Genomic DNA, 27520 nt, shown 5'->3' with positions numbered 1-27520 from the left:
ACAGAACCAGTATCATATACCCAGGTGCTACTGTGAGCATTAGTAAGGTACACATCAATAACATGTATATCACATATACCTTTGTTCACCTTGCCATCCTTCTTATCCGCCAAATACTTGGGGCAGTTCCGCTTCCAGTGACCAGTCTGCTTGCAGTAGAAGCACTCAGTCTCATGCTTAGGTCCAGACTTGGGTTTCTTCTCCTGAGCAGCAACTTGTTTGTTGTTCTTCTTGAAGTTCCCCTTCTTCTTCCCTTTACCCTTTTTCTTGAAACTAGTGGTCTTACTGACCATCAACACTTGATGCTCCTTTTTGATTTCTACCTCCGCAGCCTTTAGCATTGCGAAGAGCTCGGGAATCATCTTATTCATCCCTTGCATATTATAGTTCATCACGAAGCTCTTGTAGCTTGGTGGCAGTGATTGAAGAATTATGTCAATGACGCTATCATCCGGAAGATTAACTGCCAGTTGAAACAAGTGATTGTTATACCCAGACATTTTGAGTATATGCTCACTGACATAACTATTCTCTTCCATCTTGCAGCTGTAGAACTTATTGGAGACTTCATATCTCTCAATCCGGACATTTGCTTGAAATATTAACTTCAACTCCTGGAACATCTCATATGCTCCATGACTTTCAAAACGTTGTTGAAGACCCGGTTCTAAGCCGTAAAGCATGGCACACTGAACTATCGAGTAGTCATCAGCTTTGCTCTGCCAGACGTTCATAACATCTGGTGTTGCTCCTGTAGCAGGCCTGGCACCCAGCGGTGCTTCCAGGACGTAATTCTTCTGTGCAGCAATGAGGATAATCCTCAAGTTACGGACCCAGTCTGTGTAATTGCTACCATCATCTTTCAACTTTGTTTTCTCAAGGAACGCATTAAAATTCAACGGAACAACAGCACGGGCCATCTATCTAGAATTAACATAGACAAGCAAAATACTATCAGGTACTAAGTTCATGATAAATTCAAGTTTAATTAATCATATTACTTAAGAACTCCCACTTAGATAGACATCCCTCTAATCCTCTAAGTGATCACGTGATCCATATCCGATCATCACGTGAGATGGAGTAGTTTCAACGGTGAACATCACTATGTTGATCATATCTACTATATGATTCACGCTCGACCTTTCGGTCTCCGTGTTCCGAGGCCATATCTGTTATATGCTAGGCTCGTCAAGTTTAACCTGAGTATTCCGCGTGTGCAACTGTTTTGCACCCGTTGTATTTGAACGTAGAGCCTATCACACCCGATCATCACGTGGTGTCTCAGCACGAAGAACTTTCGCAACGGTGCGTACTCAGGGAGAACACTTATACTTTGATAATTTAGTGAAGGATCATCTTATAATGCTACCGTCAATCAAAGCAAGATAAGATGCATAAAAGATAAACATCACATGCAATCAATATAAGTGATATGATATGGCCATCATCATCTTGTGCTTGTGATCTCCATCTCCGAAGCACCGTCATGATCACCATCGTCATCGGCGTGACACCTTGATCTCCATCGAAGCATCGTTGTCGTCTCGCCAACTATTGCTTCTACGACTATCGCTACCGCTTAGTGATAAAGTAAAACAATTACATGGCGATTGCATTGCATACAATAAAGCGACAACCATATGGCTCCTGCCAGTTGCCGATAACTCGGTTACAAAACATGATCATCTCATACAATAAAATTCAGTATCATGTCTTGACCATATCACATCACAAAATACCCTGCAAAAACAAGTTAGACGTCCTCTACTTTGTTGTTGCAAGTTTTACGTGGCTGCTACGGGCTTAGCAAGAACTGTTCTTACCTACGCATCAAAACCACAACGATAGTTTGTCAAGTTGGTGCTGTTTTAACCTTCGCAAGGACCGGGCGTAGCCACACTCAGTTCAACTAAAGTGAGAGAGACAGACACCCGCCAGTCACCTTTAAGCAACGAGTGCTCGCAACGGTGAAACCGGTCTCGCGTGAGCGTACGCGTAATGTTGGTCCGGGCCGCTTCATCTCACAATACCGCTAAACCAAAGTATGACATGCTGGTAAGCAGTATGACTTATATCGCCCACACCTCACTTGTGTTCTACTCGTGCATAACATCAACGCATAAAACCAGGCTCTGATACCACTGTCGGGGAACGTAGTAATTTCAAAAAAATTCCTACGCACACGCAAGATCATGGTGATGTATAGCAACGAGAGGGGAGAGTGTTGTCCACGTACCCTCGTAGACCGAAAGCGGAAGCGTTAACACAACGCGGTTGATGTAGTCGTACGTCTTCATGATCCGACCGATCAAGTACCGAACGCACGGCACCTCCGAGTTCAGCACACGTTTAGCTCGATGACGTCCCTCGAACTCCGATCCAGCCGAGTGTTGAGGGAGAGTTTCGTCAGCACGACGGCGTGGTGACGATGATGATGTTCTACCGACGCAGGGCTTCGCCTAAGCACCGCTACGATATTATCGAGGTGTAATATGGTGGAGGGGGGCACCGCACACGGCTAAGAGATCAATAGATCAATTATTGTGTCTATGGGGTGCCCCCCTGCCCCCGTATATAAAGGAGCAAGGGGAGGCCGGCCGGCCCTTGTTGGTGCGCCAGGAGGAGTCCTCCTCCTCCTAGTAGGAGTAGGACTCCCCTCTTTCCTACTCCTACTAGGAGGGGGAAAGGAAGGGGAAGAGGGAGAAGGAAAGGGGGGCGCCGCCCCCCCTCTCCTAGTCCAATTCGGACCAGAGGGGGAGGGGGCGTGCGGCCCCTCCTGGCTGCCCCTCTCTCTCTCCACTAAGGCCCATAAGGCCCATTACTTCTCCCGGGGGGTTCCGGTAACCCTCCGGCACTCCGGTTTTCTCCGAAATCACCCGGAACATTTCCGGTGTCCGAATATAGTCGTCCAATATATCAATCTTTATGTCTCGACCATTTCGAGACTCCTCGTCATGTCCGTGATCACATCCGGGACTCCGAACAACCTTCGGTACATCAAAACATATAAACTCACAATATAACTGTCATCGTAACGTTAAGCGTGCGGACCCTATGGGTTCGAGAACTATGTAGACATGACCGAGACACGTCTCCGGTCAATAACCAATAGCGGAACCTGGATGCTCATATTGGCTCCCACATATTCTACGAAGATCTTTATCGGTCAGACCGCATAACAACATACGTTGTTCCCTTTGTCATCGGTATGTTACTTGCCCGAGATTCGATCGTCGGTATCTTAATACCTAGTTCAATCTCGTTACCGGCAAGTCTCTTTACTCGTTCTGTAATACATCATCTCGCAACAAACTAATTAGTTGCAATGCTTGCAAGGCTTAAGTGATGTGCATTACCGAGAGGGCCCAGAGATACCTCTCTGACAATCGGAGTGACAAATCCTAATCTCGAAATACGCCAACCCAACAAGTACCTTCGGAGACACCTGTAGAGCACCTTTATAATCACCCAGTTACGTTGTGACGTTTGGTAGCACACAAAGTGTTCCTCCGGTAAACGGGAGTTGCATAATCTCATAGTCATAGGAACATGTATAAGTCATGAAGAAAGCAATAGCAACATACTAAACGATCGAGTGCTAAGCTAACGGAATAGGTCAAGTCAATCACATCATTCTCCTAATGATGTGATCCCGTTAATCAAATGACAACTCATGTCTATGGCTAGGAAACATAACCATCTTTGATCAACGAGCTAGTCAAGTAGAGGCATACTAGTGACACTCTGTTTGTCTATGTATTCACACATGTATCGTGTTTCCGGTTAATACAATTCTAGCATGAATAATAAACATTTATCATGATATAAGGAAATAAATAATAACTTTATTATTGCCTCTAGGGCATATTTCCTTCACCTATTGCAAGACTTATTCTATGAGTTGTTCCTGATGGATCCTTTGTGTATCTAAAGTTTGACCTTTGCTTGAAGAACGTGTCAATGCTATCCCGAAGCATGTCTGTGGTAATCCGATTTTCAACAAGAACATTTGTAGCCCAATGCTAAATGTTTCTTGCTCAATTATCGAAACACCGTTGCATGGGTAATTTCATGAAATTTCTCTCCCCTTACCTAAAGGGTTTTCTACATTATATCCTGCCACGGATATCATGCTCTGCTTGTCCTTGGGAAGGATATACCCTTGAAATATGTGTTTAAACACATTTTCCTTTCCATTGTTCGGTTTAATCTGATAATCGTATTTCCTTTCCATTGTTTTTGTTTAACCTTTATTGTAATATGACTTAACCGAGCAGAGATAATTCCCTGCTTAGGTAAGCACCTTGTTGTACCACTCTCTCAGTATAACCCTGTTACTATTGATGATGACATTCCAGTAGCCACCGATGGACGAGAACTTTGCCTATTGGTCCGCCTCGTTCAACGAGCAGGAAAATGGTTCTCTTCGTCCCTCGCCCTTGGTACCGATGTTGTTGCCAACATAAATGACAGGCTATCCTCTGACATGCCTTGCTTACATGATCATGCAAGCCATCTCCGCCCTTCCTACTTTTAACCCACAAGGTGGGCCCATAACCCACAGGTCCCAGGATCGAAACCAGACTCTCCCATACACCCCTATTTCTAAAGTTATTCCTCACGCTTGGCTTCGTATGTAGATCACGAGCCACCTTCCTAGAGATAATCTACTCTGGTATCAAATGCAATCTTTTCGTTGCTCTGGATACCTTTCACGCTATGTTTCAGGCATCAAACAATTGTCTATCTGCTTGAAACTTCTTATTGTGGTTTCTAAGTTTGCTCTCGATGTTTTCTTAAGTTCAATTCGAGAGATACTTTCTGCCACATTCCCTGAACGATCTACCAGTTAAGCAACCTTATAGAGGTCCGTTCTTCTGAAGTTACCCCTTATCCTTTTTGTAAGTATGATGGACTTCCCGAAGAAAGGATGACAACTTCATCATAATGCCCTGAAGCAGAGAAATGAAGGCATCAATGAAAGGTATGAACTTCTTCGAGAAGACATCCAAGAACGAGAAGATCCGTTAGAATTTCGTTACCAGAACTTTCCCCCTTACTCCACCTCTTAAATCTCGGGATGAGATTTCTTGTAGTGGAGGAGATTTGTAACACCCCCAGTGTCAAGCTACAGTGATCTCCCTCTAATTATGCCAAGTCATCTTCTTTAACTTACTAATAGTCATTAAGATCCAAAATCCAAACCGAATTCAAATTCAAATTAAAATAAAGCCAAATTATTATTTCTTCAAACGGTAAAACAAAAATGTTCGATGGTTTGAAAATATTCACTAACTAATTATCAGGGAGAAACCAACATTAATAAAAATAATATAATTGCCCTAAATAAATTAAAACAGGGGCCAAGTCTTTACTAAAATGCCTTTTCAAATTATAGAAATTCTCAAATATTTTATTTAAACTCCAAGACTTTTCGTGGTAGTACTAGATAATGCCTAGTATTTGATTTGACAAATTGTGTATTTTACCAAAAGCCTTTTGGTGGTTAAACTGATAGAAATAGTAGCTAAAATAAAACAAAAATGTAACGAACAAAAAGCCTACTTAACTACTGTGCATCTGGGCCCTAGTGGCCACAGAGCACTATAGGCCCAGCCCAGCCGTGCCTTCTCCTTCCTTCCTGTTCACAGGAGACCGTGGCGCGCATCTGGCCGCCATGGCTGCGGATGGACGCGTGCCGGCCATCCCACGGCTCCCCTGCCGATAAGGCCGAGCCAGACCCCCCTGCAAACCCTAGCGCCTCCCCACTTCCCCTCCCCTCGCGCCGCTTCGCTCTGTCCCTCACCTACTCGTGTCATCGTTGCCATGGCCTCCTCCGTCTGTGTGGCCATCTTCCACCTCGTCGGTTCAGGCCCTCCCCTGGAGCTGCGTCTGCTTCGTCTTCATCGACTCCGAGAAGTAGCTCGAGCACGAGATCGCCACAGCGCCGAGATCGACCGCTTCTTCCCGCTTCGGTCGCCGGAGTTCCCCGCCGAATCCACTTACGTCTGCTGCTACTAAGCTGTCAACGGGACCCCATGCGCCCCCTAGGTGAGCTCACTGTCCTCCTCGACCCCCCTCTCGCTCCTCCTCGTGCCTCATTGGCTCGTTTTCGTCGCGGCTGAGCCGTCACCGCCGTCGAGCGTCGTCGTCCCGGTCACTTCCGGCTTTTCTAGCTTGCGCCCGTGCCACCTATGGACGCGGTGTGGTACCCTCTTTCGAATGGTTCGAGCTGTTGCTCGAACTGGACCCCGTTGATACCTTCCCGTGCGTCGCCGCCGCTTCTAAAGCTCTTCATCGACGCGCGCGCGTGCGGGTAAACACCGGCCGCGCCCTGCGTGCCGGCCACTGCTTGCGCCTGCAGTTGCTACAACTCATGCTGCTACCTCTGCTATTAGCCGCTGCTCTGCTGCTGCTTCAGCCCCGCCTGCTGCTTCAGCCCCGCCAGTTGCCGATCCGTCGAGCCGCCCCCTTGGCCTCGCCCTACTCCTCTGCTTCGCCGTGCCCGCTTGGCCTTCCCCTCGCTTCGTCCCGCCCCACTACCTCCGCTGCCGGACCTCGCCCCCCTCGCGTCCGATCCGCCTCCCCGGCCGCACCAGCGCCGCCACGGCCGCCGCACTCCGCCCCGCGCCCTCCAGCGCCGCCCATTTGCTCGCCCGACCCGTGCCTCACCTGCCCCGCACGCACGTCTTGCCCCGCCGCCGCTCCCGCTTCCGGTCGTAGCTACCCGCCGCTGCTGCTCTTCTCCCCGCGCCGCCCCATCCCGTGCCACTGCTCCCCCCTTGCCGCTGCCTCCATGCTCTCCTAGCCTCAGCCGCTCCCTACTGCGCCCTCCTGGCCAGCGCCGTGGCCGCCGACGCACTTGTGCATGGGCTCGTGCGATAGGGCACAGCCACACAGGGGCCGGCCTGAGCCACTGCCCAATGGGGCCCAACCTAGATTAATTAGGGGAGGCCTAACCTCCCACTTTAATTTAATCACCAACTCCCCACTAAGCCCCCTGACTAACGGGCCCCACAACTAACTAAAACCATTAAATTAGTTGTATTAAAATGTGTCACTTACAGGTGGGCCCCATAAACAATGCAGTTGACTAGTCCACTCTTTGAGTGGGTCAACTGGCCCTGGGACCCCACCAGCCAGCCACTGGTTGTGTATACTTCTGTGTACACGTAGCATTTTCCTATTTACTTTCAAAATTAAATTAAATTCTGTAATTCCAAAAATCTTTTAAAACTTTGAAAATTCATATAAAATAATCCGTAGCTCGGATGAAAATACTTTGTACATGAAAGTTGCTCAGAACGACGAGACGAATCCGGATACGCAGCCCGTTTGTCCGCCACATCCCTAGCATAGCAAAGACGCAACTTTCCCCCTCTGATTCATCTGTCCGAAAACGCGAAACACCGGGAATACTTTCCCGGATGTTTCCCCCCTTCGCCGGTATCACCTACTACCGCGTTAGGGCACACCTAGCACCGCTCATTGTCATGTCATGCATCGTCATGCATATGTTTGCATTGTATTTATTGTTTCATCCCCCTCTTCTCTCACTAGACACCGAGACCGATGCCGCTGCTACCCAGTACGACTACGGTGTTGACGACCCCTCCTTCTCGGCTGAGCTTCTAGGCAAGCTCCCCCCCTTGATCACCAGATATCGCCTATTCCTTCTCTCTACTGCTTGCATTAGAGTAGTGTAGCATGTTACTGCTTTCGATTAATCCTATTCTGCTGCATAGCCTGTCATTGTTGCTACAGTTGTTACCCTTACCTGCAATCCTAAATGTTTAGTATAGGATGCTAGTATTCCATCAGTGGCCCTACACTCTTGTCCGTCTGCCATGCTATACTACTGGGCCGTGATCACTTCGGGAGGTGATCACGGGCATATGCTATATACTTTATACTGTTACATTACTTATGATACTGTTCGGAGATGGGGGCTGAACGGACAGGTGGCTCCATCCCGGTAGAGGTGGGCCTGGGTTCCCGACGGCCCCCGACTATTACTTTGTGGCAGAGCGACAGGGCAAGTTGAGACCACCTAGGAGAGAGGTGGGCCTGGCCCTGGTCGGCGTCCGCGGTTACATCAATTAACACGCTTAACGAGATCTTGGTATTTGATCTGAGTCTGGCCACTGGCCTATACGCACTAACCAACTACGCGGGAACAGTTATGGGCACTCGACGTCGTGGTATTAGTCGAAGCCTTCTTGACGTCAGCGACTGAGCGGCGCGCGCCGGATTGGACCGTAAGCCTGCTCTTGTATTAAGGGGGCTAGTTCTACTTCCGGCCGCCCACGCAACGTGCAGGTGTGTAATGGGCGATGGGCCCAGACCCCTGCGCGCATAGGATTTAGACCGGCGTGCTGACCTCTCTGTTGTGCCTAGGTGGGGCTGCGACGTGTTGATCTTCCGAGGCCGGGCATGACCCAGGAAAGTGTGTCCGGCCAAAAGGGATCGAGCGTGTTGGGTTATGTGGTGCACCCCTGCAGGGAAGTTTATCTATTCGAATAGCCGTGATACTCGGTAACAGGACGACCCAGAGTTGTACCTTGACCTTATGACAACTAGAACCAGATACTTCATAAAACACACCCTTCCAAGTGCCAGATACAACCCAGTGATCTCTCTCTCACAGGGCGACGAGGAGAGGATCGCCGGGTAGGATTATGCTATGCGATGATACTTGGTGAAATTACCATCTACTCTCTTCTACATGCTGCAAGACGGAGGCTGCCAGAAGCGTAGTCTTCGACAGGACTAGCTATCCCCCTCTTATTCTGGCATTCTGCAGTTCAGTCCACCGATATTGCCCCTTTACACAGATACCCATGCATATGTAGTGTAGATCCTTGCTTGTGAGTACTTTGGATGAGTACTCACGGTTGCTTTTCTCCCTCTTTTCCCCCTTTCCATTCTACCTGGTTGTCGCAACCAGATGCTGGAGCCCAGGAGTCAGACGCCACCGTTGACGACGACTCCTACTACACCGAGGGTGCCTACTACTACGTGCAGGCCGCCGCCGACGACCAGGAATAGTTTAGGAGGATCCCAGGCAGGAGGCTTGCGCCTCTTTCGATCTGTATCCCAGTTTGTGCTAGCCTTCTTAAGGCAAACTTGTTTAACTTATGTCTGTACTCAGATATTGTCGCTTCCACTGACTCGTCTATGATCGAGCACTTGTATTCGAGCCCTCGAGGCCCCTAGCTTGTATTATGATGCTTGTATGACTTATTTTATTTTTTGAGTTGTGTTGTGATATCTTCCCGTGAGTCCCTGATCTTGATCGTACACGTTTACTTGTATGATTAGTGTACGATTGAATTAGGGGCGTCACAGACTGGTTCATGCAAGGTTGAATGATAACATGAGCGCATACAAGGCGACACAGATTGCGCCGCACAGGGAAAGCACCATAGTGGATATGCTCACTCTCTTTTCTTGACAAAGATCTTCTATCTTTATTGGAACGCAATAATAATTACATCATCATTTAACCAGAGAGGAAATAAGTTTAAGTTTTTTTAATGGGTAGGAGTAAGCTCAAGTGGTCTTAAAAAAATATAAGAGAAAAAAGAGTGAAAATTAGTTGCATTTACGGCCCAGCCCGGGTGCCGGTCACCCTGGTTCACGCGCTTTAACTACCTACCTTAGCTACCTACCATAAGATAAAGCAAGGCCCAACCAGGCCCGACAACGCACTTCCTGGCACTATAATGCTCCCACCGCAGCTTCCACTGAAACAACGAAGCACCAGAAAAGAACAAAAATAAAAAAAATAAGACAGAGAGCCACCCCCATCGCCTCGTCTCTCCTCTCCTCGCAGATCTTTCCCGTCTCCGGTCACCATGAACTCCTACTCCGGCGACCGGTCCTCCTCCCGTCCCACCACAACCTCCTTCGACTCCTACCAGTTTGACTTCGGGGCCAACGCCTCCCGCTCCTCCACCTCCCGCCCCCTCCGCGACCAGAGGCCAGGCGGCGCCACCAACCCTTCACCGAGGCCAACCACCACAAACACATGGTCACACCAGCCGGTGAAGACGTCCTGGACTCATCAGCCATCCCCGTCCGTCGCCGCGGCGCTCGGATCCGGGCCTGTGTCCATGGTCGGCGACATCTCCGGCCGGAGCTGGTCCGCCACGGCGCCCTCCTCCGGCATCGGCCTCCCTCAGTCCAACAACCCCAACCTCTTCAGCGACCTCCTCGGGCCGGCGCTTGGATCCACCCGAGCCCAGTCCAACGCGCCGCTCAGATCAGCAGCGGCCCAGCCCTCCAAGCCGTCAAGCGCTAACCCTAGGACCAACAGCTCTTCCTTCTCGATGGGCGGTATGGCGAGCACGCTCCCGAAAACCACCGGGGCACCGATAGCTTCTGGTAGTTATGGGGTTGGTGGCCGGCCAATGAAGCCGGTGGGCATGGCGCCGGCGACCGCGTCACAGCCCATGGCGCAGAAGAAGGATCCGTTCGGCTCCATAGATCCCTTCGCGGCGAAGCCTGGGTCTATGAATGCTGCAAAGCAGGCAGGTTCGGCCAAATCGGATCCGGGATTTGGCGTGTTTCAGGGCGTGAGTTCGGGCGCCAACGCTGGATTCAGTAGTTTCCAGAAAGCCGGCGCTAGATCCAGTGGCTTCCAGAGTCCTGGTGCCACGAAGCCTTCCAATGTTGCGCCTCCGCCTGCACCCGCTCCAGCGCCTGTTTCTGCAGCGGTGAACTCTGGCGTGGATCATTTTGACACGCTGTTTCCTTCGTCCGCATCTGCACCAACTGCTTCTGCGGCGAGTAATGGTGGTGGTGACATGTTTGGTGAGATGGATGGTTGGGTGGACGTGGAGTCGGAGTATGTTGGTGGTGGTGATAGCAGTGGCACAACCACAGAGCTGGAGGGATTACCGCCACCACCGTCTGGGTTGACGGCATCTGCTGCTAAGGCAAAAGGAATGGATAATTACAAGGGTGGGCAGTATGCTGATGCTATCAAATGGTTGTCTTGGGCTGTTCTGCTCATCGAGAAGACTGGGAAAAATGCTGGTATTGCAGAGGTGTTGTCATCAAGGGCCTCGTCCTACAAGGAGGTCGGCGAGTACAAGAAGGCTATTGCCGACTGTTCGAAGGTATTACAATGGCACCTCTACCTATTAGTAGATCTCCCCACTTTTAGTTATACTGGTTTGTACTGTGCAGGTGCTCGAGCAAGATAATGACAATGTGTCGGTGCTAGTGCAACGTGCTCTCTTATATGAGAGCAGTGAGAAATATAGGCTTGGGGCTGAGGACCTGCGTTTGGTTCTGAAGATTGACCCTGGGAATCGTCTTGCCAGGAGTATGATTCATCGATTGAACAAAATGGCTGACTAGGGATGTTTGTCAAGTTCCCTTATGTACCACCATTGTAATCATCCTTGACACGGAAACTGTGAGTTATTTCAATTTTTTTTACTATACTTGTGGCTTTGGGGGTAATAATTTACAACTTTGGTGTTATGAAGCACATCAATACATCATTGCATCTTCACACACAGTATATTCTTTGATATGTATTGTATATCATATATTGTATTGAACTTTAATAGTTCACTTTGTGGTTTGAAACCTTCACTGCTTTTGTAACATCATGATATTGCTATGACCTTAAGATAAAATATTATATCCAAGACACAGATCTTTTGCATAGATGGTGATGCTATTTCGCACTATGACGTAATGTTCATTAGTATTTATAGTGTTTGTGAATATCTCTTGCGCGCCTTGTCTTAATTTTATGCTTAATCACAATTCACAACATAGGTTCTGGGAACATCGTATTTTTGGCGTCTGCTTTATGCTTGAAGATGTCAGTGCTGTCTAATTGCCTATGTAGAAGTGTACCTGGCAGTTGTAATGTTGCAAATTGCTAACGCTAGTGTGGTTGTGCAGTATAACGAGTGAATTTTGCCTGTATGATCGAATCTCTCCAGAGACCATATGCATGTTTGAGAAATGCAAATTGTCCCACAATGTGAAATTTTTATTTTGACCAAAATAATCATGTTATAACAAAAGGATCAAATTAGCTTTCATATAGGTAGATGTCTATAGCAAATATTGTCAGGTGTCTTGAAGTGGTTGCTTTGCAGTCCACGAACATTGTTGTTGTTTACCGTGTCATCTTCTTAATGGGCTAGGGAAAACTCCTTTTGCTAATTTCAGATCAGATTCAATTTTGTGAACCTGGAACTTACAAATTTCAGGCTATGCAAATTATTGGTTGCCCAAGAGTTTGTTAGGATGAAGGCTGTCCACAGGTTTACTATACCGAGATCATTGATTTCGTGTGTTGACGTACCTATCCATTTTCAGAATAAAATGATAGGAATGTACAAGTTACATGTATATGTTTATTTTCTTAGAAATGGAACAGTTGAATATTCATTAGTAAGACGCAATATCATGTACTCCCTTCGTTCCTAAATATACGTCTTTCTAGACATTCCACTAAGAACTACATACGGATGTATATAGACATGTTTTAGAGTGTAGATTCGCTCATTTTACTCCGTATGTAGTCCGTAGTGGAATCTCTAAAAAGACTTATATTTAGGAACGGAGGGAGTAGTTGAGAAAGCTTATAGTTTGACGTTTGACGTCCTTAACTGGAACTCACAAGTTCTTGATGTGTTGAACACACACCAGTGTCACTGCCTTATGGATATACAAATCTGAAGGTTCTATGACTTCAAGTCCCAAGCCCAAACCAGATATAATGGAGTTCGTGCTTATCTATACTTATGGAAATTGTACAGCTCCCTATCTCGTTGAAAGCCCCTTTGCTTACGGAAGAGAAGAGTTGGATGCTGTGGTGGGAGAGCTTCCGTTTCAACTTTGCTTCTTGTAAGCTTCGGTATAAATAGCTCACTTGCGGGATCTAATCTCATTCTATGGGAACAACTTCCATTTCTATCTTTTGGCTTAAAGTGGTGAACAAATCCTTTCTCTTCACTTTTTGTGCTCTACATGGCTTCGGTCAAGATGCGATTCATCCTGTACATACATAATTAGGAGACCTCTCACGAACTTGTTAAAGAAAGGAGTACCATTTGTGTGGACAAGCCAAAGCAATCCTTTGATGTTCTCAAGCAAGCTTTAATTGAGGCCCATGTGTTGGTTCTCCCTGATTCAGTAAAAGATTTGTGCTAGAGACAGATGCATGGGCATTGGAGCTGTGATAAGGGGTAGAAGTATTTGTGTGGGGTGGGTTTCGAAGGGAACGTTGCACAATAGATTGGAGATTGTTTGAGGAAGACTGAAATGACTATACATATCGAACAGATACGGTATTGGCTTATACAGAGAATATCGCCTAGCTCTAAAACGGCAGCACCTGAGTGCAACTTTGAGTAAGAAAGAACGACCTTCTGCTACCTTTTTACCGGGGCATTGTTTTAACAACTTTAGCAAATTGATCTATGAATGGAGGGATTCAAGCTTATTTTTGTTAACCGAGATGCAAACAGCTAACAAATTGGATTCGAAGCCACCTACGGCCAATTTTGAAGCCACCTATCGTAATAGTACCTGCGGGTTCTTTTTGTGGATCCTTCAAATGCAATAGCTTGTTGCCAAACCGATAAATCACGAGTGGACATGGTGCCACGCGAGGATGTTATCAGCCCCTGCCACGTGATTTGTGCACTTTGTGTACAAGGGCATTGAATGACTCTGCCGGTCCCCTGCGCACAAGCCAACCAGCAGAAACGTTTTCAGCCTGGCCAAACCCATTTAGGAGCAGCAAATTTTGTTGTAAATGGCTCACAGAACATCAAGTCACCCAGCATCTTTTAAATGCAGCATGCAGGCCATCCTTTATTCATCCCGCAACTCCTATCTCACTCATCCTGCTTCTCTAATTCTTGAGACTTTGTTCATGTGCATAGCTAGCTAGAACTCATCCATGAAGATGTGTAGCTCCTTTTGGGATGTAGAATTGTATTGGTACTGCAGTACATATTCCTCTCTCTCTCTCTCTCTCTCTCTCTCTCTCTCTCTCTCTCTCTCTCTCTCTCTCTCTCTCTCCTTTGATGTTCATGTGTCACCCAGTGTCTAGGAATAGTTCACAGACTCCTCCAACACCAATATTTTATGTTCATTTATAAAGGGGATTAACACACTCGAGCAAAGCAGAAAAAAAAACAAATTAGAACACATCCAAACATGGAGTCGTACACGACTAGATAACATGATAAACCGGAAATCTCCATTGGTGATATATCTATACTAGATATAATATGTAATACATGTAGTCTCACTGTAGTCGTAATATGTTAATCTAAGCTTTGTCCAATAGTCATTTACTTTTGTCATTATTTCATAACAATGTTATGATAGTGCTAAGTATGAGGAAAATGGCCAAATTGTTGCCCCGTATGATTGTGTATATGTTATCTATAAAATTTTAATTAGCATTTCCCTAAGCAATCACATTTAAATGAATGGTGCCCCCAACGTAAAGATGCACACACTCACATTAATTGACACATTAAGATATGAATACCCCACTGCCTTTGCTATTACTCCCTCCTTTTCGGTTTATAGGGCTCAGTTCAAAAATCTCACCAACCAAGGTAGATGGTGAGTGGTGGAATATTTTTTGTAGTTTGCAAAAACACCCAATTAATGCTCTTGTTTTCCTTAAAAAAATTATGTTTACCAATGTATTAATTGTAATGCATGCATGTATGCATAAAGTACATGCATTGATCAATTTTCTTTTAATACTTGCATGCAATGATTTAATACACCTTGGAATCTGAACATGTGATGGAGAGCAATCAAATTGAGCATTATAAAATGGAAAAACTAAAATTTTGAGATAAGCCTTATAAACCGAAAAGGAGGGAGTAGTAAGAATGTGTCATTTCCGACAAAAACTTTCTTAAGGCTGGTCATAGTGGGAGTAACTTAGCTAGTAACATAGTGCACTCCAAGAAATTTTTGCTTATGTGGCAAGTAGTAATGAGAGGTGGTAACATAATACTCCCTCCTTTTCGGTTTATAGGGCTTATCTAAATTTTTTAGTTTTTCCATTTTATAAGGCTCAATTTGATTGCTTCCCATCACATGTTCAGATTCCAAGGTGTATTAAATCATTGCATGCAAGTATTAAGAGAAAATTGATCAATGCATGTACTTTATGCATGCATGCATTGCAATTAATACATTGGTAAACATAATTTTTTTGAGAAAAACAAGAGCATTAATTGGGTGTTTTTGCAAACTACAAAAAATATTCCACCACTCACCATCTACCTTGGTTGGTGAGATTTTTGAATTGAGCCCTATAAACCGGAAAGAAGGGAGTATGTTACTGTAACATAGCGCTTCCCAAGACAAGATGAGTCTACAAATTAATAAATGAAGCCATCTATGATACTACTATTATGTTACTTTGCATTATGAAGGTAGTAACTTAGACTAGTGTCATATGCATGACACTAGTCTAAGTTACTCCCCACTATGACCAGCCTAAAAATGTGTCATGGAACGGAAACATGTGCATTCACGTTCTCTTGCCTATGTTTAATTTGCTGCAAAGATTGTTCTACATGGCATGCAGGCCATCAAGACACCCAGCAACTATTAAATTCAATCCATCTGCGAATGTACGGGAGTGCCAAAACCCAACCACCTGACAAAGCTGCATGCATACAAATTTAAAGCTTCATTTTTTAAATTTAAAGCTTCATTGCCCACTCACGGCTGTATATCCCTATGTATTATTGTGCAGCTGCCATGGTATTGCAAAAACTCCTATATTAATTAGTAATATCAAAGCGCAAGTGGATGGCCAAGATAACAGCATCGCGTGGCACCATGTCCCAAAAATTCACGTCCGCTGCCAAACGGCCAATGCCACAGGCAAGATACTCGCCATTACAACTTAATAAATAGGACCTGTGGGATCGTCCTCAATAGATACTAGTTGGCTGCCCGTGCGTTGCCACGGAATAAAAATATGTTTTTAGATGGAATAAATATGTTTTTTAAGAATAAAATATGTGTTGCCACTTTTGAAATGATGATGTTTGTAGGATAATTGCAACCAACAAAGGTGTTCGACAGCAGTTTCTTCAATTCGTGAATGCAAGCGTCATACAAATGTCGTCTTTAGATTAAGACTCAATCAGAAACAGTAATTTCCTCATTTCATATTCTCACAACTCTTTTTATTTAAGTCATGCGTCTCCTCAATCATTTATCTCCAGTACCTGGTATTCTTCAACTCAAGTATTTTCATATACCCCATATTGAACACTCAACATAAGGCCGGAATAACCACCTTCTCCATCTTCTCTTCTGCCTCCTACTCCACATGCGCCACTGTGACGCCCCCGAGGAGTGTGGAAGGGGGATTCCTACAGGCAGTCGGCTCTGATACCAACTTGTGACGCCCCCGATTCAATCGTACACTAATCATACACGCAAACGTGTACGATCAAGATCAGGGACTCACGGAAAGATATCACAACACAACTCTAAAATAAAATAAGTCATACACGCATCATAATACAAGCCAGGGGCCTCGAAGTCTCGAATACAAGTGCTCGATCATAGACGAGTCAGCGGAAGCAACAATATCTGAGTACAGACATAAGTTAAACAAGTTTGCCTTAAGAAGGCTAGCACAAACTTGGATACAGATCGAAAGAGGCGCATGCCTCCTGCCTGGGATCCTCCTAAACTACTCCTGGTCGTCGTCAGCGTCCTGCACGTAGTAGTAGGCACCTCCGGTGTAGTAGGAGTCGTCGTCGACGGTGGCATATGGCTCCTGGGCTCCAACATCTGGTTGCGACAACCAAGAAGAAAGGAAAAGGGGGAGCAAAGCAACTGTGAGTACTCATCCAAAGTACTCGCAAGCAAGGATCTACACTACATATGCATGGGTATCTGTGTAAAGGGGCAATATCGGTGGACTGAACTGCAGAATGCCAGAACAAGAGGGGGATAGCTAGTCCTGTCGAAGACTACGCTTCTGGCAGCCTCCATCTTGCAGCATGTAGAAGAGAGTAGATGGTAAGTTCACCAAGTATCATCGCATAGCATAATCCTACCCGGCGATCCTCTCCTCGTCGCCCTGTGAGAGAGAGATCACTGGGTTGTATCTGGCACTTGGAAGGGTGTGTTTTATGAAGTATCTGGTTCTAGTTGTCATAAGGTCAAGGTACAACTCTGGGTCGTCCTGTTACCGAGGATCACGGCTATTCAAATAGATCAACTTCCCTGCAGGGGTGCACCACATTACCCGACACGCTCGATCCCCTTTGGCCGGACACACTTTCCTGGGTCATGCCCGGCCTCGGAAGATCAACACGTCGCAGCCCCACCTAGGCACAACAGAGAGGTCAGCACGCCGGTCTAAATCCTATGCGCGCAGGGGTCTGGGCCCATCGCCCATTGCACACCTGCATGTTGCGTACGGGGCCGGTGAGCAGACCTAGCAACCTCCATTACAAATGAAGTTGCGTTACGCGGTCCAACCCGGCGCGCGCCGCTCAGTCGCTGACGTCACGAAGGCTTCGGCTGATACCACGATGCCGGTTGCCCATATCTTGTCCCACGTGGCGGTTAGTGCGTATAAGGTCAACGACCCAACTCAGATCAAATACCAAGATCTCGTTAAGCGTGTTATTATGAAGTAACCGTGGACGCCGACCAGGGCCAGGCCCACCTCTCTCCTAGGTGGTCTCAACCTGCCCTGTTGCTCCGCCACAAAGTAACAGTCGGGGGCCGTCGGGAACTCAGGCCCGCCACTACCTGGATGGAGCCACCTGTCCTTTCAGCCCCCACATCAGAATCACATGCGGGTACTCAACGAGCCGACCCGACTTTAGTCACCACCTGTATCATACATTATGTATATAAGTATATGCCCGTGATCACCTCCCGAGTGATCACGGCCCGGTAGTATAGCATGGCAGACGGACAAGAATGTAGGGCCACTGATGAAATACTAGCATCCTATACTAAGCATTTAGGATTGCAGGTAAGAGTAACAACTGTAGCAACAATGACAGGCTATGCAGCAGAATAGGATTAACCGAAAGCAGTAACATGCTACACTACTCTAATGCAAGTAGTAGAGAGAAGGAATAGGCGATATCTGGTGATCAGGGGGGGGCTTGCCTGGAAGCTCAACCGAGAAGGAGGGGTCGTCAACACCGTAGTCGTACTGGGTAGCAGCGGCGTCGGTCTAGGTGTCTAACGAGAGAAGAGGGGGAAGAAAGAATAAATATAATGCAAACATAAGCATGATGGTGCATGACATGACAATGCGCGGTGCTAGGTGTGCCCTAACGCGGTAGGAGGTGATACCGACGAAGGGGGGAAACATCCGGGAAAGTATCCCCGGTGTTTCGCGTTTTCGGACAGATGAACCGGAGGGGGAAAGTTGCGTGTTCGCTATGCTAGGGATGTGTGGCGGACGAACGGGCTGCGTATCCGGATTCGTCTCGTCGTTTTGAGCAACTTTCATGTAGAAAACATTTTCATCTGAGCTAAGGTTTATTTTCTATTAATTCTTAAAGTTTTAAATCATTTTCTAAATTATTATTACTAAATTAATTCGAAATTAGCATTACTGCATCCGCTTGACGTCAGCACGACATCAGCAGTCAACGTTGACCGTTGACCTGGTCAACCTGACAGGTGGGTCCCACCTGTTACGGACTGTTTAGCTAATTAACAGTAGTTAGTTAGGTTAATTAGTTATTAGGTTAATTAATCTTAATTAGTTAATTTAAACAGAATTAATTATCTTAATTATTTAGTTAATTAATTGATTAATTAATATTTTATTTTATTTATTTATTTAATTTTGTTTTTTTAAACGTTCTGGGGCTGGGGCCCCTTTGTCATAGGTATAGGGTGAACGGGCCCAGCTATCTGTAGCCCTTGGGGCCTAAGCGGGCGCAGGGGCACTGGCGCCCAACCCGAATGGGCGTCGATGCGGCAGCGGGCGCCAGGCGGCGGAGGAGCAGCGGGGCGCGCACGCCGGCGCCGGCGGCGGGGCGCGGGCGACTGGACCCGGCGAGGCCAGCAGGCGCATGGGCGGTCGGTGGAGGCCGCGGGGCGCGCTCGACCAACGGCCAGCGGCGACGCTAGGAGAGGGGCGAGGCCATGGCCGAGGTGGCCGGAGCAAGGGAGGCGGTGGCGTAAGGCGAGGTGGCCGCGGACGCGGCGGAGCGATGCAGCGGCGGGGTTGGGGCGGCGAAGGAGGAGCCGGGCGCGCGGGTCGCGGACAGCACGGTGGGGGGGCTGCGAGGCAGAGGCGGCAAGCAGCAGTGGAGGTGGGGCGCGCGGCCGGAGCGGAGCGGGAGCCGTGGCAGGGCAGACGGCAGGCGCAGCCGGGCACGGCCAGCTGGGCGAGCGCACGGGATTCCCGGGGCGCGGGCAAGGGTGCGCGGGCAGGGGGAGGTGAGCGCGGTGAGCGGAGGGAGGCGGGGCCTCATCGCGGGGTGTAGGGCACGGGGCAGCGGTGCGTGAGGAGGAGGACGGAGACGGCGCGTCGCAGGGGAGGCAGTCCGGCAAGGGGGAGGGTCTTCGAGCGGCAGCGGACGGGGCACGGTCGGCGGGGCGTCGCCTCGATCCAGATCCAGCGGGGGGGGGGGGGAGGGGAGAGGAGTGGGGAACGTGGGGGTTAGGGTTTCAGTGTCGTGGGAGGGGGGGTTATGGAGGAGTTGGGGTGGGCTGGCCGGTTTGGGGCCGGCCTGGCTAGCAGCTGGGCCGTCTGGCCAGTGGGGGGGGGGTTCTCTTTTATCTTTTTGTTTTCTGTTTTGTATTTTCTTTTTCTTTTATTTATTTTCCCTTTTCTGTTTTATTTATTTTAGAGCATATTAGCATTTTCTAAATATAGTGTTTTCTTCACTATAATTACCTGTGCAATATTTGGCACAATCCGAACAATTTTATTTTAATGTTTGAATTTTTTTGATGTTTGAAAAAAATTCAAATTTGAATTTGAGTAGTTTTGATCCAACGCGAGATTAGTAACAGTAACCGAGGTGACGTGGCATCGTTAACGTGGGACTACTGTAGCTTAATTATCCGGGCGTCACAATTCTCCTCCACTACAAGAAATCTCGTCCCGAGATTTAAGAGGTAGAGCAAGGCGAAAGATTTGGTTACGACATTCTAACGGATCTTCTCATTCATGTTTGCTCTCCCTAAAGTAGTTGATCCTCTTCGTTGATGTCTTTATTTCTCTGCTTCAGGTCATCATGATGAAGTCGGCATCCTTTCTTCGGGAACTCCATCATACTTACGAAAGAATTAAGGCTGGTTATCCTGGAAGAACGGACCTCTGCAAGGTTGACTACCTGGTAGCTAACATCGGGGGAAGGTGGCGGAAAGTAACTCTCGAACTGAAACTTAAGAAAATTTTCGAGAGCAAAGTAAGAAGGTACCATGAGAGATTTAAGCGGGTAGGCAATCATTTGATGCTTGAACAAAGTGTGAAAGGGGTCCAGAGCAACGAGAACAAGTATTGCGTCTGATACCAAAGTAGATTACTAGGAAGATGACCCATGAATTACATACGAAATCAAGCGCGAGGAATAACTTTAGCAACATTGGTGTACAGGTGAGTCAAGTTTCGATCTTGTGGAACTTGTGGGTTATGGGCCCACCATGTGGGTTAAAGTAGGAAGGGCGATGACATCTTGCACGGTCATGATAGCAAGGCATGTCAAACGGTAGCCTGTCAGTTATGTCGGCAACAACGTCGATACCAAGGGCGAGGGACGAAGAGAACCATTTTCCTGCTCGTTGAAATGAGGCGGACCAATAGGCAAAGTTCTCGTCCATCGGTGGTTACCGGAATGTCATCAACAATAGTAACAGGGTCTTACTGACAGAGTTGTACACCGAGGTGTTTGCACAAGCAGGGATTTATCACGGCTTATATCATATAGATCACAGTAAGGGTTTAATCAAATCAATGGAAAGGGAAAAGTGTCTATCAGATTTAATCAGAACAATGGAAAGAAAAATGTGTTTAAACACATATTTCATGGGTTTATCTTCCCAAGGACAAGTAGAGCATGATATCCATGACAGGATATAACGTAGAAACCCATTTAGGTAAGGGGAGAGGAAGTTCATGACATTACCCAAACAACGGTGTTTGAATAATTGATAAAGGAAATTTAGCATGGTGCTTCAAATGTTCTTATCGATGATCAGAGTACCACAACATGCTTCGAGATAGCATTGACATGGTCATCAAGTAAGGGACAGAATTTGGATGCACAAAGGATCCATCATGAACAACTTATAGAATAAGTCTTACGATTTCCTCATCAAAGAACCGCTAACCTTGCTAAAAAAGGGAACTATAACAATAGGTCCTACGGCTAGGTGTGCTAGGCATGACATCATCTTACCGGGTCATATAAAAGACCAATGTTATAACTCTTTGGAAATATATTCCAACCATCATATCTGATCGAGGTTCAGTGGCATCAGGGTACCTCAGACTTAGGATGCCTGAGAAGAAAAAGACACAACTTAATTTGATGAGATGGCATTGCAAGATTCTCGGGAAAATGAACTATGGAAGAAAGTTCCGAAATAAGAGAACAAGGAGAAGCCGAGGATGTGGCTGATGGACTCAGCGACAATTTACTGAGAATTCCAACAAGATGGATTTCCATAGTTATGTGAACAAGGAGATAATATTTGTCAGATCAAATGGTATAATATAATGATGTATGTTCGAAGGAAACATCCACAGTTAAACATTGGTTGAAAGGTGCACTTGAAATACGGGCTGGGTCGCACGACCAACATCAGAATGGCGATTTAGCAACCAGCACACCAATTTGGAATTATTGTCCATTAACTTTGAAGCAATAGGGTTGCTAGAGATATTAAATTCTCACAACCGAGTTCACTCAACACGGGGCAAAGAAAAGAATGGTGATGGCGAGAAGTATCACTATACCAAGAATTCTTAAGAGGCGGAGCAATCCTCACAACATCCTTGACATAAAAGACAGTACTACTTCAAGGTAGAACAAAATACAAGCTGGAAAGCAAATTGCATCCATAACATGAACAAGTTTGTGATGAAAGGGATTAAGGATGTTGTCGGTGGCAACTCAAATTACCAAGGGACGAGGATGGTACTTATCATCATGAATTCGATCGATATCCTGAAAAGAGTCAAATGTTGATGATGATCACGACAAATTTTGTCGAGAGATTTCATGAGGATGTAATCGATCAGCGATGACATCAAGTCAAAGGAATGATGAAGCAAGAGGTCAATGGAAGCATAGGTACGACACAAACTCGAAATCAAGCTTGCTGTTCAAGGTGAAATGATATGACAAGGAAAATTGACGTAAGCTTAGCTCATCGTCGAAGTGGTGCTCCGAGAATAAGGACCAGGTAGCACAGTTAAAATCACCACGACAATGATATAGCCATACAGGCTAGGAATGGCGTGATCGGGTACAAACTCGTACTTAAAGAAGATTATCAAGTGCCGTTGAGCTGTAGTGCAGACTCGGTTCAGTTATCGGTGTCTTTGAGTGTTTAATAACTCAGAGCGCATGAAAAATTGTAATCAGTGAGAATGTAGTACTTGATGAAGAACTCATAAGAAATTATGCAGTTCCAAGATAATCTCGAGATACCAGGGGGCAATACTCGACGACAGATCAAAGTAGAGGTTGGGGTAGAGTATTGCTCTGCAGAAGACAAGTGCTTAAACTTGCACGAGAAATGGTATTTAAAGGAGAACATGGTCGGAACCACGATTGCAAAAGGCCGAATCCCAGATATAAGAACTTATACCAAGGGAATAATTAATTTAAGAGAAGCTTTAATGATAAGATCTACATCGTGTCCATGGGCATGAACACAAAGTTCAAGGTTGACTCCCACTTCTTAAATGCATAACCTTTCATTCACTGCTCTAGATAAAAATGATTTCAGTGTCAAAACCTACCTAGTGAATTACCAGAGGAGTATGACCCGTGAAAACTTCCGAGTTTACACAGATTAAGGAAGGCATAGATTCAACCCATCGGGGCTTCTTAGAACATATACCATGAACTTCAGGAGTAAATAACACAAGCTCAAAAGTAGAGCATGGTTGACAAAAGTAGATGATACAATTTACCAAAGGCATTATGTATCAGGTAAAGAACTCACAAGAATTTTGGTTGTGAAGGACACTGACGGATAATAACCCGGCAATGGGTATGACGATCCACAACGGGGCTGATGTGAGTACTGGTACTCAATCATAGGAAGAAGGAATGCCAAGGCATCAGATTATAGAAATAACTGACTCAAAGCTTAATGCAAAGAAATTTTATGATTTCCAAATCAAGGGATCAGAAGCAATCGTTCTGATCGAAAATGAATAAGTTCAATAGACTTAGAAGCACAACCGATCAAGGCATTGATTGGTCAAGAACCAGCTCATATCCAAATGATGTCTGAGCCAGAAGGATAATCGTAGGATTCGACTGATGATTGTGAACATTCACAACTTATTGAATCAATGGACTCAAAAATGATAGTGACAAAGGGTGCCAATAATATTATTATACTTATGGGATTAACCATAATGCAAGCAAGCAAGAATTTCAAGACAGCAGGCTGTTGAGGATTTTTGAAAGATCAAAAGGTATTCCGAAGGCTTATGTGAAACACCTGAACAACTGAGAATGAGCGGATACTCGATAAGTGCAAGGAATTATCTGTAGGGTTATTTTTGTGGCAAAGAACTGTAAGGCAGTAAGCTCAAAGGGTTCTCGGAACAACGGAGAGTAGTTCGTTGCACCTTGTAATAATAAGATCAATGGGATTGAATGTAAGAATGGCAGGTGTATGCAGTTATCCATAAGGATATAATAGTGGTAGGGAATTTGCAAAGGCGGTGGGCACAAGTGTCTCGGGAGAACATCGTAGAGTATCTTTGAAATCTTCTGGCGCAGTAGGTGATCATGTGTGATAAGGGGCTCTCCGGGAGAAAGTAGTTACGAGAACCTAGAGTCAGATTTAGTAAAATCATTTAACCCGAATAGAAGAGAGATCAGAGTCCCAGAGTATAGATGCGGAGTAAAAGATCCTAATACCACCCAAATGGCGACGTGGGCCCGTTAGACACACAACCATGTTAGTAAAAGTTTTGTAATGTCTAGACTCGACTTCGGCCAAGGAGTGTGGAAGGGGGATTCCTATAGGCAATCGGCTCTAATACCAACTTGTGACGCCCCCGATTCAATCGTACACTAATCATACACGCAAACGTGTACGATCAAGATCAGGGACTCACGGGAAGATATCACAACACAACTCTAAAATAAAATAAGTCATACAAGCATCATAATACAAGCCAGGTGCCTCGAAGTCTCGAATACAAGTGCTCGATCATAGACGAGTCAGCGGAAGCAACAATATCTGAGTACAGACATAAGTTAAACAAGTTTGCCTTAAGAAGGCTAGCACAAACTGAAGGAAATATGCCCTAGAGGCAATAATAAAGTATTATTTATTTCCTTGTATCATGATAAATGTTTATTATTCATGCTAGAATTGTATTAACCGGAAACATAATACACGTGTGAATATATAGACAAACAGAGTGTCACTAGTATGCCTCTACTTGACTAGCTCGTTAATCAAAGATGGTTATGTTTCCTAGCCATATACATAAGTTGTCATTTGATTAACGAGATCACCTCATTAGGAGAATGACGTGATTGACTTGACCCATTCCGTTAGCTTAGCACTCGATCGTTTAGTATGTTGCTATTGCTTTCTTCATGACTTATACATGTTCCTATGACTATGAGATTATGCAACTCCCGTTTACCGGAGGAACACTTTGTGTGCTACCAAACGTCACAACGTAAATGGGTGATTATAAAGGTGCTCTACAGGTGTCTCCAAAGGTACTTGTTGGGTTGGCGTATTTCGAGATTAGGATTTGTCACTCCAATTGTCGGAGAGGTATCTCTGGGCCCACTCGGTAATGCACATCACTATAAGCCTTGCAAGCATTGTGACTAATGAGTTAGTTGCAGGATGATGTGTTACGGAACGAGTAAAGAGACTCGCCGGTAACGAGATTGAACTAGGTATCGAGATACCGACGATCAAATCTCGGGCAAGTAACATACCGGTGACAAAGGGAACAACGTATGTTGTTATGCGGTCTGACCGATAAAGATCTTCATAGAATATGTGGGAGCCAATATGGGCATCCAAGTCCCGCTATTGGTTATTGACCGGAGACGTGTCTCGGTCATGTCTACATAGTTCTCGAACCCGTAGGGTCCGCACGCTTAACGTTACGATGACAGTTTTATTGAGTTTTGATGTACCGAAGGAGTTCGGAGTCCCGGATGAGATCGGGGATATGACGAGGAGTCTCGAAATGGTCGAGACATAAAAATGGATATATTGGACGACTATATTCGGACTTCGGAAAGGTTCCCAGTGATTCGGGTATTTTTCGGAGTACCGGAGAGTTACGGGAATTCGTATTGGGCCTTAATGGGCCATACGGGAAAGGAGAGAAAGGCCTCAAAAGGTGGCCGCACCCCTCCCCATGGTTTGGTCCGAATTGGACTAGGGAAGGGGGGCGCACCCTTCCTTCTTTCTCCTTCCCCCTTCCCTTCTCCTACTCCCACAAGGAAAGGAGGAGTCCTACTCCCGGTGGGAGTAGGACTCCCCCCTATGGCGCGCCTCTCCCCTTGGCCGGCTGCCTCCCCCTTGCTCCTTTATATACGGGGGCAGGGGGGCACCCCAGAGACACAACAATTGATCCTTGATATCTCTTAGCCGTGTGCGGTGCCCCCCTCCACCATATTACACCTCGATAATACCGTTGCGGAGCTTAGGCGAAGCCCTGCGTCGGTGGAACATCATCATCGTCACCACGCCGTCGTGCTGACGAAACTCTCCCTCAACACTCGGCTGGATCGGAGTTCGAGGGACGTCATCGAGCTGAACGTGTGTAGAACTCGGAGGTCCCGTACGTTCGGTACTTGATCGGTCGGATCGTGAAGACGTACGACTACATCAACCGCGTTGTGATAACGCTTCCGCTGTCGGTCTACGAGGGTACGTGGACAACACTCTCCCCTCTCGTTGCTATGCATCACCATGATCTTGCGTGTGCGTAGGAATTTTTTTGAAATTACTACGTTCCCGAACACAAACTTGGATACAGAGAGGCGCATGCCTCCTGCCTGGGATCCTCCTAAACTACTCCTGGTCGTCGTCAGCGGCCTGCACGTAGTAGTAGGCACCTCCGGTGTAGTAGGAGTCATCGTCGACGGTGGCGTATGGCTCCTGGGCTCCAGCATCTGGTTGCGACAACCAGGAAGAAAGGAAAAGGGGAAAAGGGGGAGCAAAGCAATCGTGAGTACTCATCCAAAGTACTCGCAAGCAAGGATCTACACTACATATGCATGGGTATCTGTGTAAAGGGGCAATATCGGTGGACTGAACTGCAGAATGCCAGAACAAGAGGGGGATAGCTAGTCCTGTCGAAGACTATGCTTCTGGCAGCCTCCATCTTGCAGCATGTAGAAGAGAGTAGATGGTAAGTTCACCAAGTATCATCGCATAGCATAATCCTACCCGGCGATCCTCTCCTCGTCGCCCTGTGAGAGAGAGATCACTGGGTTGTATCTGGCACTTGGAAGGGTGTGTTTTATGAAGTATCTGGTTCTAGTTGTCATAAGGTCAAGGTACAACTCTGGGTCGTCCTGTTACCGAGGATCACGGCTATTCGAATAGATCAACTTCCCTGCAGGGGTGCACCACATTACCCGACACGCCCGATCCCCTTTGGCCGGACACACTTTCCTGGGTCATGCCCGGCCTCGGAAGATCAACACGTCGCAGCCCCACCTAGGCACAACAGAGAGGTCAGCACGCCGGTCTAAATCCTATGCGCGCAGGGGTCTGGGCCCATCGCCCATTGCACACCTACACGTTGCGTACGCGGCCGGTGAGCAGACCTAGCAACCTCCATTACAAAGGAAGTTGCGGTTATGGGTCCAACCCGGCGCGCGCTGCTCAGTCGCTGACGTCACGAAGGCTTCGGCTGATACCACGACGCCGGTTGCCCATATCTTGTCCCACGTGGCGGTTAGGGAGTATAAGGTCAACGACCCAACTCAGATCAAATACAAAGATCTCGTTAAGCGTGTTATTATGAAGTAACCGCGGACGCCGACCAGGGCCAGGCCCACCTCTCTCCTAGGTGGTCTCAACCTGCCATGTCGCTCCGCCACAAAGTAACAGTCGGGGGCCGTCGGGAACTCAGGCCCACCACTACCTAGATGGAGCCACCTGTCCTTTCAGCCCCCACATCGAAATCACATGCGGGTACTCAACGAGCCGACCTGACTTTAGTCACCACCTGTATCATACATTATGTATATAAGTATATGCCCGTTATCACCTCCCGAGTGATCATGGCCCGGTAATGTAGCATGGCAGA

The 27520-nt window shown here is 46.7% G+C and overlaps 1 protein-coding gene across 1 annotated transcript; it reads left to right on the top strand.

Annotated features, from left to right (window-relative positions):
• Positions 1-9600: 9600 nt before the first annotated feature.
• Positions 9601-11666, top strand: LOC109740649 (uncharacterized). The gene is made up of 2 exons (XM_020299705.4): positions 9601-11126; positions 11197-11666. Exons 1-2 carry the CDS (start codon positions 9861-9863, stop codon positions 11368-11370), a joined length of 1440 nt encoding a protein of 479 aa, XP_020155294.1. The 5' UTR covers positions 9601-9860; the 3' UTR covers positions 11371-11666.
• The last annotated feature ends 15854 nt before the right edge of the window (positions 11667-27520 follow it).

This window comes from Aegilops tauschii, chromosome 4 (assembly GCF_002575655.3).
Source record: "Aegilops tauschii subsp. strangulata cultivar AL8/78 chromosome 4, Aet v6.0, whole genome shotgun sequence".
NCBI classification, from domain to species: Eukaryota; Viridiplantae; Streptophyta; class Magnoliopsida; order Poales; family Poaceae; genus Aegilops; species Aegilops tauschii.
This window is presented reverse-complemented; position numbering and strand designations above follow the sequence as displayed.

Bases quoted from the DNA above. Each gene is read 5' to 3' on its own strand.
- LOC109740649 (XM_020299705.4), top strand. From the start codon at position 9,861: ATGAACTCCTACTCCGGCGACCGGTCCTCCTCCCGTCCCACCACAACC. The intron at 11,127-11,196 runs GTATTACAATGG...TGTACTGTGCAG, and splicing joins CTATTGCCGACTGTTCGAAG to GTGCTCGAGCAAGATAATGA.